Source organism: Eulemur rufifrons, chromosome 29 (assembly GCF_041146395.1).
Source record: "Eulemur rufifrons isolate Redbay chromosome 29, OSU_ERuf_1, whole genome shotgun sequence".
Classification (NCBI taxonomy): Eukaryota; Metazoa; Chordata; class Mammalia; order Primates; family Lemuridae; genus Eulemur; species Eulemur rufifrons.
In genome coordinates this window covers 50,683,744-50,701,894 of record NC_091011.1, presented here as the reverse complement: position 1 = coordinate 50,701,894, position 18,151 = coordinate 50,683,744, and the positions used below count along the sequence as shown (strand labels likewise).

Genomic DNA, 18,151 nt, shown 5'->3' with positions numbered 1-18,151 from the left:
ATTGTTGATCTTGAGAAAGTGAATTTATTTCTCTTAGTTTTTTCATCAATAAAATGGGTATGATGATAACTCCTAAACTCACAGAATTAAGGATTAAATATTATGTATGGACCCCACTTAGCACAGTGCTGGGCAGAGAGTAAGTGTTCAAGGGCTGTCAGCAGTTTGTAACTCTGGGTATGTGATGTATGGGAACTACAGGGGTGGACAGGTGGACAGGTATATGAAAGGATGGACAGACATCTTCAATTCTGAGCCAAAGGAGTAGGAACAGAGAGCTGCCCTTTCTCTGTGATCTGCTTCCCTAGATTATCATGCAAAGCCTTACGAGGGCCTCTTACAGCCTTGCTGATAGAAAGCCTTATTCTGATGCAGATATGTCTGCCAAATAGATCTGTTTCGCAAAAGAATTTTCTGGTATTCAAGTGAGAGAGCTGTCATCCCCTCTGAGGAAGACACCAGTCACTCAGATTTGAGCTTTTCTAATAGTGGTGACGAGTAGGTGCTGAGCCATTATACTCTCTGTATCCCACGTGCCTAACTGGGTGGCTCTGGGAGACGGCTGGCCAGGGGTGGGGTGCAATCTTTGCTGCAGGAACATGGCTTCTGCTTGTGGAAGCTGGCGGGTGCCGGGATGAAAAGCACTGCTATGACCTCATTAGTACCAAGCCCAGTTGCCATGGAGACTGTTCAGTGCATCTATGCTTCAGGCTTCCTCACAGAGTTAATAGATGAAGGCGGGAAGCAGAAGGTGGAAGTGAAAACCACATGAGGATGTGGCTAAACAGCACATCTTGTCACATGGAACACTGTACTTGAGAAATGGAAATTTGAGGAAAAGTTTGTTTTGTTTTGTTTTTTAATTTCCATGTTTATACCCCTGGGAGGAAAACAGACACTGCCTAACTAATATAATAATAGACAAATCTGAATGATCCCAGCTTAATGAGTTTCCTCATCACACTGGATATGGTAACACTCTTGGGCCTCCCCATCCTCACACAATACACTAGAACTGGAAACTATTTAAAACCTGTGCTAGCTGAAGAGTCCTTTTTTAAGGAAAGCATGTATAGAAGCCCAGAATGTAAGAAAGACCAAAGCAGAGCTTATTTGGCTGAGGCATGGTGGTGGTCTGAGGGACGACCAAGGAACTCCGGGGAATTTATCAAAACTGTTCAAAGAATCCTGGCCTAAATAAAAACATAACTGGGAAAGTAAACATATTGGTAAAAAATATTGTAAAGCCAAATTAAAATGACTAGCTCTCTCTATTGTAGATTGTAAAATTGATCACTTGCTTTTATTAGCACACATAATCAAATGTTAAATATGTATTTTTCAATGTGTATTTACTCTGAAATAATAATAGATTAAAAAGATCAAGCACTGACAATATTGCAGGTTCTGTGATAAGCATGTCTATACATAATCTCATTTAGTCTTATTTAAACTCTTATGAGGTTGCTGTGATTTTAATCTCCATTTTACAGATAAGAAAATGAGCAAAGTTAAGTAATTTATACCAATTCGCACAGGAAACAATTGGGGGAAACCAGGACTAGATCTAAACACTGTAGGCTGGGTTTTGATAACACAAATATCTCACAATTGAAAGATATTTTCTGTGGTACCTTAAAAGGGGAGTATCCCCATCTTGGCCCAGGCACCAGACAATGACAAGTGGCTTCTAGCTGTACCCTAAAGGGGATGGAACATTCTCACCGTGGTATATTCACTGCTGTATCCTTGTGTGTCTGCCCTTTCATATATCAAGGGACTCGAAGGCTAAAAACAATTTCCCAGGCTCCCTCGGTTCTGGAAATAACCAGGATCTACGAGGGAGATGCGTAGTTTAAAATCCGGGAGGCTGACACCAATTCTCCTTTAGTAGCCATAGTAAGCTAGCACACGTGTTTGACAGGACTTTTTGCAAGGACCAGACTTTGGTCTTTAGGTTTGGAACAGCTGCAACAGTGGCATAATTTTCTGCAGGTTCCTGATCATAGGATTGATCTGGGAGCAAAAGCAGCCTCCTTTACTTTGACTCTTACAGACCTTCCAAAGATTTTGTAAACACCTCATTCCCTTTATTAAATACTTATCTACCTGACATACCTAGAGCAGTTTCTGTTTCTTACCCTGAACTATAACTGATATTGTCCATGCTTTCAATTATGCTCTGCTTATATTTATGTCCTTTTAGAATAATCATTAATTATTTTGTTCTGATGTAATTATTGTACCGTTTACCATTATTGTTGTTTTCAACTCCAGCATTTTGTCATCACCAAGTGTTTTTTCCCTATTGCAAAGTGATTATAAATGCATTGGGGGCTGTGAGATTATTTTATATTTCCTATATGGGTTGTTATCAGAAAAGTTTAAGAACTACTACTCTAACTAAATTCTCTATTTCAGCCAAACTGGACTATTTGCTGCATTGGGAACAAATCACTTATTGCCCACAGCTCACATTATCTCTTATACCAGATGCCCTCCCTACTGCTAAACCATGTGCACATCCTACTTTAAAAACCAGCTCTAGGCCTATCTCCATCTTTCTCACTCCTGAAAGTATACGCCCTAGCTCCTCAAAGTCTTTTAGGGCAGACACCGTGCCCCACAACTTGTTTTATAGCACAACATTTAACCCACTGCTTAATAAATGTCTGTTTAGATGCCATAATCAGCATCTGATAGCTAATGTTTCCTCCTCTAAGTGCTTCGACTATCGGTATGATCTTTCATTTAGAGTCCTATATTCAAACTTTAACCACAAAGTTGAAGCATAAAATCAGAGTTCACAGAAAATATGATACAAAGGAATAAAAACAGGGAACAAAGCTTATGTAACTAGTAAATAATTGACTGACTGAAGGCATAATTGTCTTTGAATATAATAAAAAATGTTTATGAGTAAGAGTGATTGCTGTGGGGAAGTAAAAAGAGCCCTGGACTACAGGTTGAATATTCTCTGTTCATTTCAGTCACTAGTGCAGCTAGGGTCCACACGGAGCTGGTGGCCTCAGTCTTGCTGTGCCGGCAGGCATCTGTTCCGATTGGTCAGTGCTCATGCTGTTCAACATCACCTCTGAGTGCAACTAATAACTAAATGCCTATGTAATGAAAATTTCGTGCTCTAAATTCTATCCCTTCCTAGTTTGATTCTTTTCCTATCCTTCATTATAGTCATTTAAATTCACTACTCCCTTTAAGACTCCCATCTCATCTGCAGCACCTAAGACATTCCCTGATACATTTTAGTTCAGAAGACAAGAAGGCATTCCTCTCTCTCTCTCTCTCTATATATATATATATATAAAAATATATGAATATATATATATATATATATATTTTTTTTTTTTTGAGACAAAGTCTTGCTTTGTTGCCCTGGATAGAGTGAAGTGGAATCACTGTAGTTCACTGCAACCTCAAACTCCTGGGCTCAAGCGATCCTCCTGCCTCAGCCACCCAAGTAGCTGGGACTATAGGTGTACCCCACGACACCGAGCTAATTTTTCTATTTTTAGTAGAGACAGGGTCTCGCTCTTGCTCAGGCTGGTCTTGAACTTCTCAGCTCAAGCAATCCTCCGTCCTTGGCCTCCCAGAATGCCACTGCACCCAGCTAGCATTCCTCTATATTATTTACTCACTTCTCAACTTTGTTGATCTTCCTTTTTTTTTTCCTCAGATGATGTTTCAATGCCTGTCTTCATCAGTGTCTTTGTCTCATCCTCAGCCATACAAATGCTCAAGGTTCCTCCTCCTAAACATTTTCCCTGGACTCTGCCCTCCCCGTTCAAGCTGTTCTTCTTATCTGCCTTTCTTTCACCTTCCATCTTCTTGAAAAACTATACTCACTTAAATCTCCACTTCCCCTCCAAAATACCCTTCAGCCACGCTCAGCTATTTTCTACCATTACCACTTCACTAAGAATACTTTAAAATGTCAGAAATAGCCCATTAATCGCCAGATCCTACCACGTCTTCTCAGTCTTCACCTTACCCAATCTCCTCATAGCACCCGTCATTGCTGACCACCTTTTGAAACACTCCCCATCCTTGCCTTCCATCTCACTTGCCTCTAATAGCACCCCACCTCTATCTTTCCAGCTACTTCTATTTTCTATTCCTGCTGTCTCTTCTCCTGTTACCTGAAACCTAAGCACGGCAAGGGAGATGGGGCGTAAACAGGCTGCTCATGAGGGAGGGAGGACAGGGGGCAGTGCTGAGGGAGAGGCTGGAGAAGTTGGCTGCGGCAGATGACACAGCTTGGAGATTGCATCTAGGCTGTCAGACTTGATCTATGTGGCCTGTTGTTTAAAGGTTTGGGAAACCATGGTTTACAGTTGAGAATTAAACATATCAGGACATTTAGAGGATGTAAAACCTGAGCTGAGCTGAATAGGAAAGTGTGCTCACCACTGTCCCAGCCAAGGGGTCGTAGAACCGCTCCAGGAGCTGGACCACTGTGCTCTTCCCACAGCCACTGCTGCCCACCAGGGCCAGCGTCTGGCCCTTCTTCACCTCGAGGCTCAGCCCCTGAAGCACTGGGATGTCTGGCCGGGTGGGATAATTGAACACGACTTCCTTATATGTCACATTTCCTTCCAACCTGTCCTGCAGTGAGAACAATAACAGCAAATTTAATTTCTGCAATACTGACAACACAGTGTCTAGCTAACCCTCTCTACCACCAGGTCAGAAGGTAGTGAACTTGTATTGCAATTAAGCTTCACTTCAAACTGCTAGAATTTAATAAATAAGATCTAAAAGGGTCCATGCTTTTATAGCATGTATTGTTAAGACAATACACATGTACAACACAGATGTGATAACTCAGATCTATTGCCCAAGAAAGAGTAACCTATGTCTAATAAAATCTGATTAATAGGATTTGCATACAAAGTGGGCAATATTCCTATCTCCCTGTAACTTTGCTGTGTAAAAGTAGTGAATGTAAATATATATTATTAGCATTTATTAAAAGGAATTGATGATCTAGAAAATCTTATTTTATCATCAGCATATGAAAAAGAACAAATTTTATTAAGTTTCCTGTTAGAAGACTTTCACTCAGGAGTTAGGAGTTAGGAGTAGTAAGTCAAAACATCTAACTTACTGGCTTCAAGCCTTCTGTGCTATAGCTGTCGATCAGAGGGACTTTTTCAATGATCCTGATGATGTGGGAGGCTGACACTTTGGCTTTGGCATAGTCAGGAGCAAGTGAACTGACCTGCCCAACTGCCATGGCACCAAAGACAATAGCTGAAAATACCCTGGAAAACACAAAGAAAAAACATGTTGTTACAGAATTATAACTATAATGCTAGAAAGCTGACACTTCTACAACCAGAGAGTATTGCCTTGCATAATTACAAAAGAGATGTTAAAAAGGAAAACAAACACTTTTCCTTATAGGTTCATGTCAGTGTGATAGACTGATTAAAAATGGCCCATTTTTCACCAGTGCGTGTCAGTGTGATTGATCGCAAAATGGCCCTGTTTTCCACCTCTCTCTGTATCCTCACCTTCTTGCAATGGGACCTTTGCAGCACTTCCATTTAAGAAGTGGAGTGAGTTTTCCTACCCTTTGAATATGGGGTGCACTTGTGACTTGCACTGGCCAGCAGGGTGTGGTGGAAGTCACTGTTCCCAGTTCCAAGCCTATGACCCAGGGGCCCTGTATGCTTTGTGTGCATGCCCACTAGCTCACTCGCTCTCAGGACGCTGTCACCTCCAGGAGCCCAGGCTAGCCGGCTAGAAGATGAGGCACCCACAGAGGAGAGCAGTGTCGGTACCAGCCAACTACCCTGTAGCTCCCCACAGACATATGATTTAGCCCAGTTGAGATCCACTATGCCCAACCCAGATCAGTAGAACTTCACAGCTAACCCACAGCCTTGTGGGTAAAAATAAATGTTTATCATTGTATGTCCCTGAGGTTTCCTGGCTGGTTGTTACACACCATTACTGTGGCAACCGAAAATGGTTACAGTCAGTGATGCTGGAATCACATCAGACACTATGAACTGTGCACGAAAGAGTTTCTTACAGACCCAGCTACCATGCTGCTCTCAGCATGCATCAACATTCTTATCTGTGATGTGGGAATCGAGCAGCTTGAAGCTGGAAAGGACCTTACAGGTATCAAGTCCAGTTCTCAGTGTGCCTGGACAGGTCCCCTAAATTGGTTTGCACCCTGTTTTAGAAAGTAGCATGTTAGATTAAGTCTATTGTTAAAAAGTTCTTTTTCAAACTGAAGAAAAATCTACCTCCTTTTACATAAGACAGCCCTTCAAGTATTGGAATACTGTTAAAAAGATCCTTTGCTTCTTTGATAACTCCTTTTCACTGCCCTCCTCTGGACACATTTATCAAGGTGCTTTTTAAAACAGTAACCCTGGAACTGACGATACTTGGGAACCCTCCCAGAATACTGACAATCCATCACTTTCTTTCCTCTGGACTCTACACATATGCTAACATAGCACACCATGTCAACCCAGCACATGGTGTCATTAGCTGTTGTTTTTAACTAGTGCTAAATAAATCACACAGATAGTTAATCTTGGCTTTGTTATCATTTAAACCTGTGGGACTTTTTCAAATGGATTGCTCTTCAGACAGGTCTCCCCTTTCCTTTACATCCAAGATCAATTTTGCAAACCTAAATGCCCCAGTGTCAGTAACTTTCATCAATTCAATTCCTTGGAGTAAAGCAAAATATCAAGTAACTATTTAATCAAAGCCCCAGTGATGCCTGGTTGTGATATTTGGGTCATAAGCACAAATAGCACCTGCATAGCATTTGTCAGACATACATATTAAGTAGAAATTTAAATTTTTCTGTCGAGGTCATCCTGAGCAAACTATAATTCATGAACAAGTCAATGTCTAAAAAATGACAAAAACACTGTACTAACAACCTATATTGCCAGGCTTACATGATTCTGGTTTAAATGTAAACTGTATTGCTATTGATTATGATATACCATCAAAGGGCAGAATCTTACCTGTCACCAATCTTGAAGCTCAGAAAGATTACACTTTTGACTACTAAACTGCATATTTGGGGACTTTAGTGTTATAATTATGTTCAGGCTTGTCTACCCCTGACTGAGGTACAATTTTCTACATTCATAGCAATGCAGCAGAAAAATCCCAATCTAGCTTTTCTTTTGTCACTTCTGAATTTCTCCCAGTGCTTACTTTCCAACTGTTCTCTTATCAAGGACAAATAAATTTATCTTGGAATCTCCTAGGGCTTGCAGAACTTAGTACTTCACCTGCTCTGTTAGAAAGTCCTTTCAAAGGAGCCAGTTAGACTGCTTGCTCAGGGTTAGGCTTCTTCCCAAATGCCAAAGTTTTCTGGAGACCCCTGAATCGAATCGCCCCACCCAGCCACAGATGTGGAAAGGTCAGGTATGTGTGAGTCAGCACTAGGGAGGGAAGGGATTGGTCCTCCAAATGAAGCGAGACACTGTGGAGACTCAGAAGCAAAAGTGGTAATGCATGGAGACCCAGAGGCAAAAATGCCATTTTCTGAATCACCAAAATTTCATCATGAGGCTTCACAGCAGGGTTTTCTACCCAGACATGAATCATGTCCATCCCAGTTTTGTTTTTGGAGTTTAATTGTAAATAAAGACTCAATACTTACAACAGAACATTCTCAAAGGTCATGAACTGACGTGCCACCAAGTAGGCACCAAACCGGAAGCAGCCAGCATAGGAAAAATACATCATTGCCTGGGTGAAGGCAAACGTGATCCCAAAGATGTGCGCTTTCTTCAAAGAGTTTCTGAAAAGAAGGCACGTAAAAACTTACTCCACTTTCGTTTCTTAGTCGGTAATATGTGACTTTTGCCAGGGTGGCAGTGGGGCACAGAGGTGTGCCAGACAAAATCAGCCTGAGTTTCCAGAGAACTAAGTTTGAGCCCCATTTGACCACTTACCAGTTGTGCGAATTTAGGAAACTGCCTAATCTCTGAGACTCAGTGTCTTCGTCTTTAATGTATGATAAACTACACCTCAAAGTACTGGTATAAAGATAAAATAAGGCAATGAATGGAAAGCGCCTGTTAGGGATTAGTAAGTGTAAGTTCTCTCCCTTTTCCCCACTTTTGGACATGTGGCACTAACTACTCTTCTGTAAACACTCATTCCACACGCAGTTACCCAACACCCACAAGCTGCAGGGACCATGCTGAGTGACACAGAGCAGTCAGGCATGTTCTTGCCCTTGGGGACCCAGGAGTTGAGTTGGACTGTTATTTATGCAATGGAGGTACCTTATGAACAACCTATGATGGAAAGAAAGGAAGAATTTAACTCTCTTGGGGAGTTAGAGCAGACTTTACAAAGAAGTTAACATTCTGGGGTTTTCTGAGCGACATGGAACACAGCAATGTGGAGGTGTGGGTAGGAGCAGGTCGGCGGGCAGGCAGCCCCCTGTTCTTCCTGCTCCTACTTCAACCAGATCAACTCTGCTTTTATCTTTGTCATCTATCAGGATTTCAAATCAAATTTTTTTTTTCAGGAAAAAAGGCTCTACTATTGTTTAAAAAGAAGTTTGAAAACCTATCAATGAGGTCCAGCGCTCTCCTTTTACTATAGAAGAAACTTGAGACTCAGGGAGGTTGGTCTTGCTCATGTTCGTTTATATCACTTATTAGAGCCCTTACTGGGATGACTGTGTTAAAGGAAGCACAGAAGGTCTCCATTGGAGAAAGGGTAGAAAGAGGAAAGAAAGGCACAACCAGGAAGCACTAGTCCCTCAGTGTTCCATAGATACCTTAAATTTCATGTTCCATAAAGAACTCATTCCCAACCAGAGCAAATAATAGGGTCATTATTCTAACTGGACGTTAGAGAGTCATTCTCAGCAACTTCTCTCCCACCCTTTCCAATCAGTTATCTGCTCTTACAGGTTCTACCTCAGAGATGTCCTTGCCTTAATTCAAGGCCTTGTCATTTCTCTCCTGGATAATTACAAGTGCTTCCCAATTGGTTCCTTTCTAGTACTTTCTCCACTTGCTCCCTACCTTCTGACCAAAGGAATCCTTCTGAAAACAAATCTGATGATTGAGATACTCCTCATACTCCCCCCTCCCACTGCTTAATGGTTTTTACCTGTATGGGACCTGCAAACTCTGTGCATACATATGTTCAAACTTCTGCTCCCGAGTCAAAGAAACAACAGTTCGGAAGTTTTCTATTGCTTCAGTAGCGATCTGTAACAGAGAGCCCATCACCAAGAGGCACAAGGGTAAACAGTGGCAATTAATTTGAATTCTATAAAATGGATAAACAAAATTAATTTTATCACTGTATATTATTCATTTATTATTACCTGTGAGCATCCTTTGCTCAAAGGATACTAAGTAATTTATAAAACTGAGCTTTGGATCTGGAAGGAAGATCGTCTAATTCAACCTTCTCTTTACAGTACAAGATGCTAAGCCTTAAAAGAATGAAGGCACTTGCTTAAAGCCACATAGCTTTATATGGCTTTATAAAATTAACCTGAGAACTCAGTATTTCAGATCAATTGCAGTGCTCTTTCTTCTACGAAGGTCACATTTTAAGTTTACTGTTATTTTACATATTTTTTAATGTGATGTTTACATTTTTCTCTTTATACTTGACATTTATGACAACTGAAGAATATTTTGAAAATATTGAAAAGATGAAGGTAATAAAAAGTTCCATATTGGTATGTTTTACATATTAGCTTACATATTGTTTTCTTTCCTAAGCATATATTAATACATAGTTAACAAAGTTGGGATCAAACTCTGTATTTAGCTATATGTCATTATTTTTCACATTAACAAATACCAAGAGCATTTTCTAAGATCATTAAATACACATTAATAATGGGATTTTTAACAGGTCACTTAATAACCCAGTCAGTTAGGCATTCTTTATTGTTGAATAAGGTTTTCAATTCTTTTCTTATTGAAAATTATGCTGTGATAAACATCCTTGTACCTAAACTTTTGTCTATATTAAATTATTTTCTTAGGAAAAGTTCTTAAAAGCAAAATTACTAGATGAAAGGGAATTAACTGCTTTTAAAGGAACATGGCACATACTATCAATTTGTTTTCCAGAAAGTTTCTATCATTCAATTATGTTCTATTAATAATTGAATGTTACTTCCAACAAGATTATTTGATTAGGACACATACATCCTTTACCACTTTTTGGAGACTGAGTAAAGATATATGCAGAATACAAAGAATGCCAGTGTACACAATGAGATTTCAGTCTATATTAGCTATGGGACCTTGAACCACCACACTGTCTCATGAACACAAATTTCCACTTATTCTTCACTGAATCCTACACAAAATACCTAACTTCAAAGATAACACAAATATTTCAAAAGAAAGGAAGTGAGTTTTGAAGAGTAATACAAAAAGCTATAGGAAGTAAAAAAAACTAGTAACATTTTAAAAACAAAAACTTACTTAAAAAAATAAAATTAAAAGTATTATTCTCTAACCCAGACAGACCAAGATGATTTTGAACTATGTTTAATATAAGCTACCTATGAAGATAGGAAAATGTCCAGATTTAATTTATGTTAAAATATTTTATAAACTTCTATACATTATAAAAAATACATATATTTTAGAAAATCCTGAAAGTTAGAGGAAAAAATTCACCTTCAGTCAAATCCCTAAAGACAATTATTTTCAGATGCATTAGAAATATTTTTAATTATTAAATATAAGGACTCAAACAGAAGAGGTTTTCTGGATTAGTAAGAATTCAACAAACTATAACAATGTCTGCTAAAAAACAAATTTTACTATAAATTTCAGTGTAATGGTTTTAAGAAATATTTTCTGTGCATCATTTTCTAAGGCAGGGGTGTCTTTGCTGATTGTCCTGTAAATGTTATTGCTTTTTAGCATGTATATAGTCCAAAAGTGAGTTTAAGTCACAGACCTTGCATGGTGAGTAAAATAATATAATCACTTCATGATTGTCTTCATCTTGATGCACAATGAAGCAATTAGGAAAAGGCTTAATTAGCACCCCACATCCTCACAGCATCATTCATTCCAAGAGTTTTAAATGGAGACTCAGTAATCATCATAAGGAGAGAGAACTTTCAAATCAAGGAGTAAATAACATTGAGTTTCTCTCAGAAACCATCATATATTAAATAATTTTGAAGAAAGAAAAACATGTATGTGTCTAGAAAGAAAAGAAAAAACACCTCATATTTCTCTTTCTACCCTCAAATAAATTGAAGTTTAATTATAGTTTTTATTTCTAAAAAGGAAAAAGCATCTACAATTGACTCTCGAACACCACAGGGATTGGGGGCACTGAAAATCAGGGGTTGAGTCAAAATATAACTTTTGACTCCCCCCAAACTTAACTAATAGCCTGTTAACTATAAGCCTTGCCAATAATTGTCAATAAGACATGTTTTTATGTTATATGTAATATATACTGTATTTTTACAGCAAAGAGAAAAGAAAATGTTATTAAGAAAATCATAAGGAAAAGAAAATATATTTACTATTCATTAAGTGGGAAGTGGATCATTTAAAGGTCTTCATCCTCATAGTCTTCATGTAAGACTGAGGAGGAGGAAATAGAGGGAGTGTTGGGGACCTCTGTCTCAGGGGTGGCAGAGGCAAGAGGTGGAGGAGGTGGAAGGGGAGGCAGCAGAGGCAGGCATGCTCAGCGTAACTTTATAAAATACATAGTAATTTCTGTCTTTTTTTGCTTTTTGACTTCTCTAAAAATATTTCCATACAGTACCAATCCTTTTTCAAACATTTGCTTTAGTTTCAGTGCCCATATCATAGAAGGGTCTATGTCGTAAAAGTCTCAGTGCCCATATCATAGAAGGGTCTATGTCGTAAAAGTCGTCAAAAGCCGTCTTGTATAATTAGAATCCTTCTGCCAGATTGTCTAATGTCAGTTTGTTTTCTCCTACATCTTCTTCCTCATCATCTGGCACTGGTTCAGAAGCACTCATCTCCACCAAGTCATCTTCTGTTAATTCCTCTGGTGTGGTGTCTATTAGCCCTTGAATTTCTCCAAGATCCATATCTTGAAATCCTTGACCCTCCGCCATTTATTTATTTATTTATTTATTTATTTTTGCCATATCCACAATCTCTTTCATGGTTTCCTTAATTGGTTCTGCTGTAAATCCTGTGAAGTCATGCACAACATCTGGATTTTTCTGCAGCAGGAATTAATCATTTCAGGCTTGATGGCTTTCATGGCTTTTTGTATAACAATGATGGCATCTTCAATGGTGTCATCCTTCCAGCCTTTCTTGATGTTGTCTCTTTGGGAGTTCTCTTCCACAACATTAGCAATCCTTTCCATAGAGTACCATGTGTAATAAGTCTTAAAGATCCTTATGACCACCTAATCTAGAGGCTGAATCAGAGACATTGTGTTTGGGGGCATGTTGACCATTTTGACACCTCTGGTGTTGAACTCATGGGGCTCTGGGTGACCAGGGGCACCGTCCAATATCAAAAAGACTTTAAAAGGTTGTCCCGTACTTCCTGACTTCAGGGAACGAATCCAGAAAAAGGTTTCTCATTGTCCAGGCCTCCTCCTTGTACAACCAAAAGACTGGCAGCTGGTGTTTATCTTTCTTCAAGGCTGGGCATTATCAGCTTTATAGATAAGAATAGTCCTGATCATAAACCAACTGCATTTGCACAAAACTGTAGAGATAGCCTATCTCTTCCTGCTTTAAATCCTGGTGCCCACTTCTCTTCCTTACTAATAAATGCCCTTTGTAGCATTTTGTTCCAGAATAGAGCACTTTCATCTACATTAAAAGCCCATTCAGGCAAATGCCTTTTCTTTTCAATGGCATCTGGGAACTCATCTGTTGCTTCTTGATCAGAAGATGCTGCTTCTGTTATTTGGCATTTTAAAAGCTAATCTCTTTTTAAAATCAAACCATCCTTTGCAGGCATTGAATTCTCTAGCTTTAGATGGTTCTCTTTCCTTTTGCTTTAGGTTGTCATGTAATGACTTCAGTTTTTCTTGAATCATATTAGAGTCTATAGGTATTCCTTTCGTATAGCAATCTTGCACCCATGTAAAAGCTGCATTTTCAATATGAACAAAAAGTGCAAGGTATTTTCACCTGCTAGTGTAGCTGCAGTGACAGCTCACAAATTCCACCCCCCACTATTTTTTTTTTTTTTTTACAATAGATCTTACACTGAATCCATTTATCTTGAAATGGTGGGCAACAGCAGCTGCAAACCTCAATCTATGGTACATACCACGCAATTTGACTTCAACTTTTTTTCTTTTAATGTCATGACTTTTCTCTGCTTCTTGGGAGTACTTCCAGTATTGCTAATGGCATGAGTCATTTGTATGGGTCCCCTGGTGCTATTTAAGGTTTATGGTATTGCACTAAACACAATGAAAAATATGCAAGAACTGTGAGAGACCACTTTTTACTGCCATGTGCAATTTACTGGAGCTACTAATGCAGATATGATTAGTGTCACATGGTGTTTTAAGGGGATATTCACGACACTGGAGCTCACTTCAATAGCAACAGGAGGTGACAACAAATTATCATATAAGTACAGCATGTACTACAGTTAATTTTACACAGTTATGATTGCATATTGCATCTTTATGTTTGTTAACATTTCTCTTGATTGTGAATGGAGCCATATATGGTCTATACTGGTTTGTGTGCTTAAGATTTGATAATTTTTAACTTGTTATAATGGATATGTATACATTTTATGGCAGTAAATGATAAAACAGACAAGTATCTACATATATTTGATGCATTTATAATATACTTTTTTCTTTTTTCACATTTCTAGGCTACATGGTGAGTTTTTTCAAATTGTCACAAGTCTCAAAAAAATTTCCAATATATTTATTGAAAAAAAATCTGCATCTAAGTGGACCTATGCAGTTTAAACCCATGGTTATTTAAAGGTCAATTATTTTATAGAAATGCTCATTAGTCCATAATAATGTGACAAGAAACTATGTAGCACAGATCACAGGCAGGGTAGAGGTTATGCAGGCTCTCACATCCTATAGACTTGATCTGGAAAAGGCTTGCTCCATCCCTTTAGGAGTGAACCAACAGATGTGGTCCTGGCCCCCACAGAGCTTATTTTTTAATATGCAACGTACAACATTAATCAATAAACAAAGAAATAGGAAAGAAGCATGAAGGGCTGAGAAGTGTCATGAATTAATTCAGGTTATCAGGAATGGCCTCTCTGAAGAGACAGTAATTCTGAATAATATAAAGGAGTCAGCCATGGGAAGATCAGAGGGAACCAGCCTGGAGTGTTCCAGGAATTGTAACAAGGCTCACGAGGCCTGAATAGGGTGGACACAAGAGAGTGTGGTACAAGACAAGGTCATTAGGGGCTAGGTCAGATCATGCAGATAAACCACAGTAAATGGCTGGATTTTATTCCAAGTACGATCAAAAGCCACTGGAGGGTTTTAAGTAGGGGACAGCATGATCACATTTGTATTTGCAAGAGATCAGAGTGGCTTCTGTAAGAAGAAAATAGGTGGAAAAAATGGAAGGAGTAGAAGCAGAGAGATCAGTTAGGAGACTATTGCTATGTGACTTTGGGCAAGAGACTTGATCTCTCTAAACCTTGAGTTTTATTATCTGTTCAATGGTGATAATTCAAAAGGGTTTTTCAGAGGATTAAATGGGATAATGTATATAGAGCTCTTAGTATGATACCTGTTATATAATAAATATTCAATAAATGGTACCCTGAGAATTATGATTAGATGAGGGTGGATTTTCAATATTATGTGGACTGGTTGGTACATTACCACTACTTTCCCTAAGCACCATTGTCCCTCTCATGCGCCACCTCTGAATTAGAGCATTTATCACATCCCTGACCCTTACTCAGCAAATATGCCAAATCCACCCACACCCATTTCCATCCGCGCCCTTTCCCTCAGCCCCTCTCTGACAGAACTCCGAGAGTCTCAAATCTGCTGCACCAAAGGTGTGAACCTGCGGTTTGCAATGAATTAGCTTGGTATCAATCATCTTCTTCCTAAAACCAGTCTAAAGACTCCTTTCGGTGACATTTCAAATGCCTCATTAAATAATGACACTATTAAATATTAATTTTTTTTTTCTGTTTTTATGTTTTGTCCTAGATTTTTCCATCTTCACCTTAGATGAGGAGTTGACAGCATGGGGCAGTGGGGGGCGGTGGGAACCCCTCAAATGGGGAACCCTTGAATTATGTCGGTGGCACAGGACGTATTCCCTGGCAGGGCCAATGTTACCTGGGCCAGACCACAACCATGGCCCTGTGGGTGAGCACCATCCTGCTATACCTCCAGAACTGGGCTCTGAGGGCCTGGTGGGACACCTCACATGAGGTTTATCCTCCACAGACACTGGCTGGGAGGCACTAAAGCTGGTCCAAAGGACTTTCCTGTAGGAACCCCAAGAAAACAGGGTAAAGAGTCTGAAGAGATAGCAGGGAGGTAGAGGGCAGAGTGTTAGTGATGACCAACGTCCAGGACTTTTCTCATCATTTGTTTTGGTGAAGTGCCTGCCCAGAGACTGAGTACCTCAGACCCGGGGGGCTAATGAGAGCCAGAGCCACTCTGATCTGCCTGGGTTCTGCCCTATTCTTGGGAACCTCAGAATGTCCCTTGATACGTGTAGCCCTACCCTAAACGTTAGGCCCAGTTTGGGGGGTCAGCCCTGCTCTGCCCTCTCATTTCTGCAATGATACAGACCATGTGATATCAGACTGTGATCTATCATCAGAGGACCTCTTTGTTTCTTAACACAGAGAAGCACAAGTTTGGAGGACACCTGTCTGAGTTTGGATCCTGACTCTAAGACTTATTGCCTTTAAGGCACTGGGGCATTATCCGTGGTTTCCTCACAGAGCGGCTACAAGGAGTAAAGCACTTACCAGGAAACACAGTGAATGCCACGTAAGCATAACTGACAGGGAAAAAAACAGACAAGCATGCAGGAAAAAAAAGTGTTAGGGTAAGGGTGAAGAGAAATAGGATGGAGGGAGGAGGCATGATAAAAAAGCAAGAATGGTAATAATTTAAAACACATACAATAAATACCCTTAGGGCTTTTCCATATTGAATCTCCTCCACCATATGTAATAAAATGGGCCTGCTTTCTTTAATAAAGGAATGTATCTAAGCTTGCTTGGAAGAAAGAATGAGAGAGAAAGAGAGAGAGGAGGGAGGAAAAGAGGGAGAAGGGAAAGGAAGGAAGGAACAGGGGGAAGAAGAGGGGAGGAAGAGAAGTGAGAAGACAATGGTCTGAAACTGGAAAAGCCTGTTAAAATCAGTACCAGTGTTTGAGCCTAAGGTTTTGTTTTGCCACTTTCCTAAAGTTTCTAATCTGATGAATAAGCATCAAAAAAGACTGCTTTGAGAAATGTTTATAAAAACATTCTCAGAATACAGTAAGTCGTGGGGAATAACAACACAACACTGAGTAGAATATTTCCCTCTATTTAGGTAAGCAATCATATTTAGTTCTACTCACCTTCCCAGCACCTTCTAGTTCTTTCTTGTCTTTCAGTGCTTGTCCAGACAACATTTTCATTTCAACAAGCCCTGCTATTGCAATGATGGGTACAATTGCTAAGAGAAGAAGTGTTAATTGCCAGCCATGGATGAAGGATATAATAATTCCTGTCCCAAGATTTGCTATATTCTGGGTAATTACAGCAAGCCTGGAACCTACAGCCTGTAAAACAAACAAAACAAATTAGAGAGATACTTTTATATTATCCTTAAAATTCACGCTTATATTTTCATATATATTTTGAGAGTCTGACATTACACCTTCATGAAAATCTATTATTTCCTAAGTTATCACATAAAAACTAAAGGTTTACTCATAAGAAGTTTATTGAGTTTCCACAATGAGGATTTCCATGACTTCAGAATAAATGCTGAAAGTAGAAGATCAACAATTTGGAGTTCAATTACATATTTCTATCTTTTCTGATTTAATAAAGAGAAAATCTTCATTAACCAAAGCATGATCACTAAAGCAAGCTCTGCTAATTAGCAAGATAGAAGAGTCTGACAATTATATTAAACTGGGAATAGTGGAAATTTCCAATATTAGGTACATAACTACTTGTAATTTAAGCCTAATATCTGTCATTAAGGATATTTAAAAATATCTGGGCCTATTTGAGATGCTTATTATGTTAAAACCTGCATTTGATTTGGAAAAAATACACAGAGTTGAAAGTAATGGAATTTAATTTAGGATATTAAGCAGGCATCAGAATCTTCCATTTGGATGCCACAGGAAGCCTGAAGGATGACTTTCAGTAGCGTGAGGTGATTTCCAACTCCAAAACCAGAGGTTAAACTACGAAGTCAGTTCAGTCCGCTACTCTGTAATAGCCAACTCTACACTAGATTTCCAACACTAAAACCAGAGTCAAACTACTACAAGTCAGTTCAGTCCATCACATCTCCTCTAGCCTGGCTACACTCCATGCCGCCAAGCCACTCTGAATTCTGGACATGGCCCCAGACCTGCTTTCTCTGGAAATGGCCTGTGTTCTTTTCTAACCCTAAAGTTTCTTCTGCCCAAGTGGGACTGGTTTCAGGTAAAGATTACAATGGAGGGCAGTCTAGGATGGTCACTGACATCGCTGTGACTTTGGACAAATCTCTCCTAACTCCCTAAATGAGCTAGTGCATTGATTAATACCCAGAGCTTCTCTCCACTCCGAATACTATGATAGAATCCTTTATAATCCCCTTCATCAATCCCTCTAAATCATTTAAAAGCTATTTGATATAAATATAGACCAGTACTTAGTGGAAAAGGGTGATACAACCATCAGTAGCCTTTATATACATTAAATTCCCTATCAGGGAATTGTATTAGGGCTGAAAGAGAAAGCATAAATAATAGAGCACATTTATTTTTACTTGATGTAATCACTGAGCTTATATTAAAGAGATGCTTTGCCAGATTTGCCATAAAACAGAGTGGAGTGGCCTTTACAGTCAGCCTTCTGCATTGCACCTCTTTGGTTTGAAGGTCAAAGGACGCAAGCTGGACAAGGTCTACGGCAGGGGATGAAGTAGGTTGCTCCTGTTC

General features: G+C 39.3%; 1 protein-coding gene across 1 annotated transcript in view; it reads right to left on the bottom strand.

Moving 5' to 3' along the window:
• Nucleotides 1-18,151, bottom strand: part of ABCB1 (ATP binding cassette subfamily B member 1) — an 89,126-nt gene that overhangs the window by 5,381 nt on the left and 65,594 nt on the right. The window contains exons 21-25 of the mRNA XM_069462601.1: nucleotides 16,565-16,768; nucleotides 9,139-9,239; nucleotides 7,667-7,807; nucleotides 5,126-5,282; nucleotides 4,426-4,623 (exon numbers count right to left, since the gene is read on the bottom strand). Coding sequence (XP_069318702.1) covers nucleotides 4,426-4,623; nucleotides 5,126-5,282; nucleotides 7,667-7,807; nucleotides 9,139-9,239; nucleotides 16,565-16,768 — 801 coding nt within the window. The remainder of the gene's footprint in view (nucleotides 1-4,425; nucleotides 4,624-5,125; nucleotides 5,283-7,666; nucleotides 7,808-9,138; nucleotides 9,240-16,564; nucleotides 16,769-18,151) is intronic.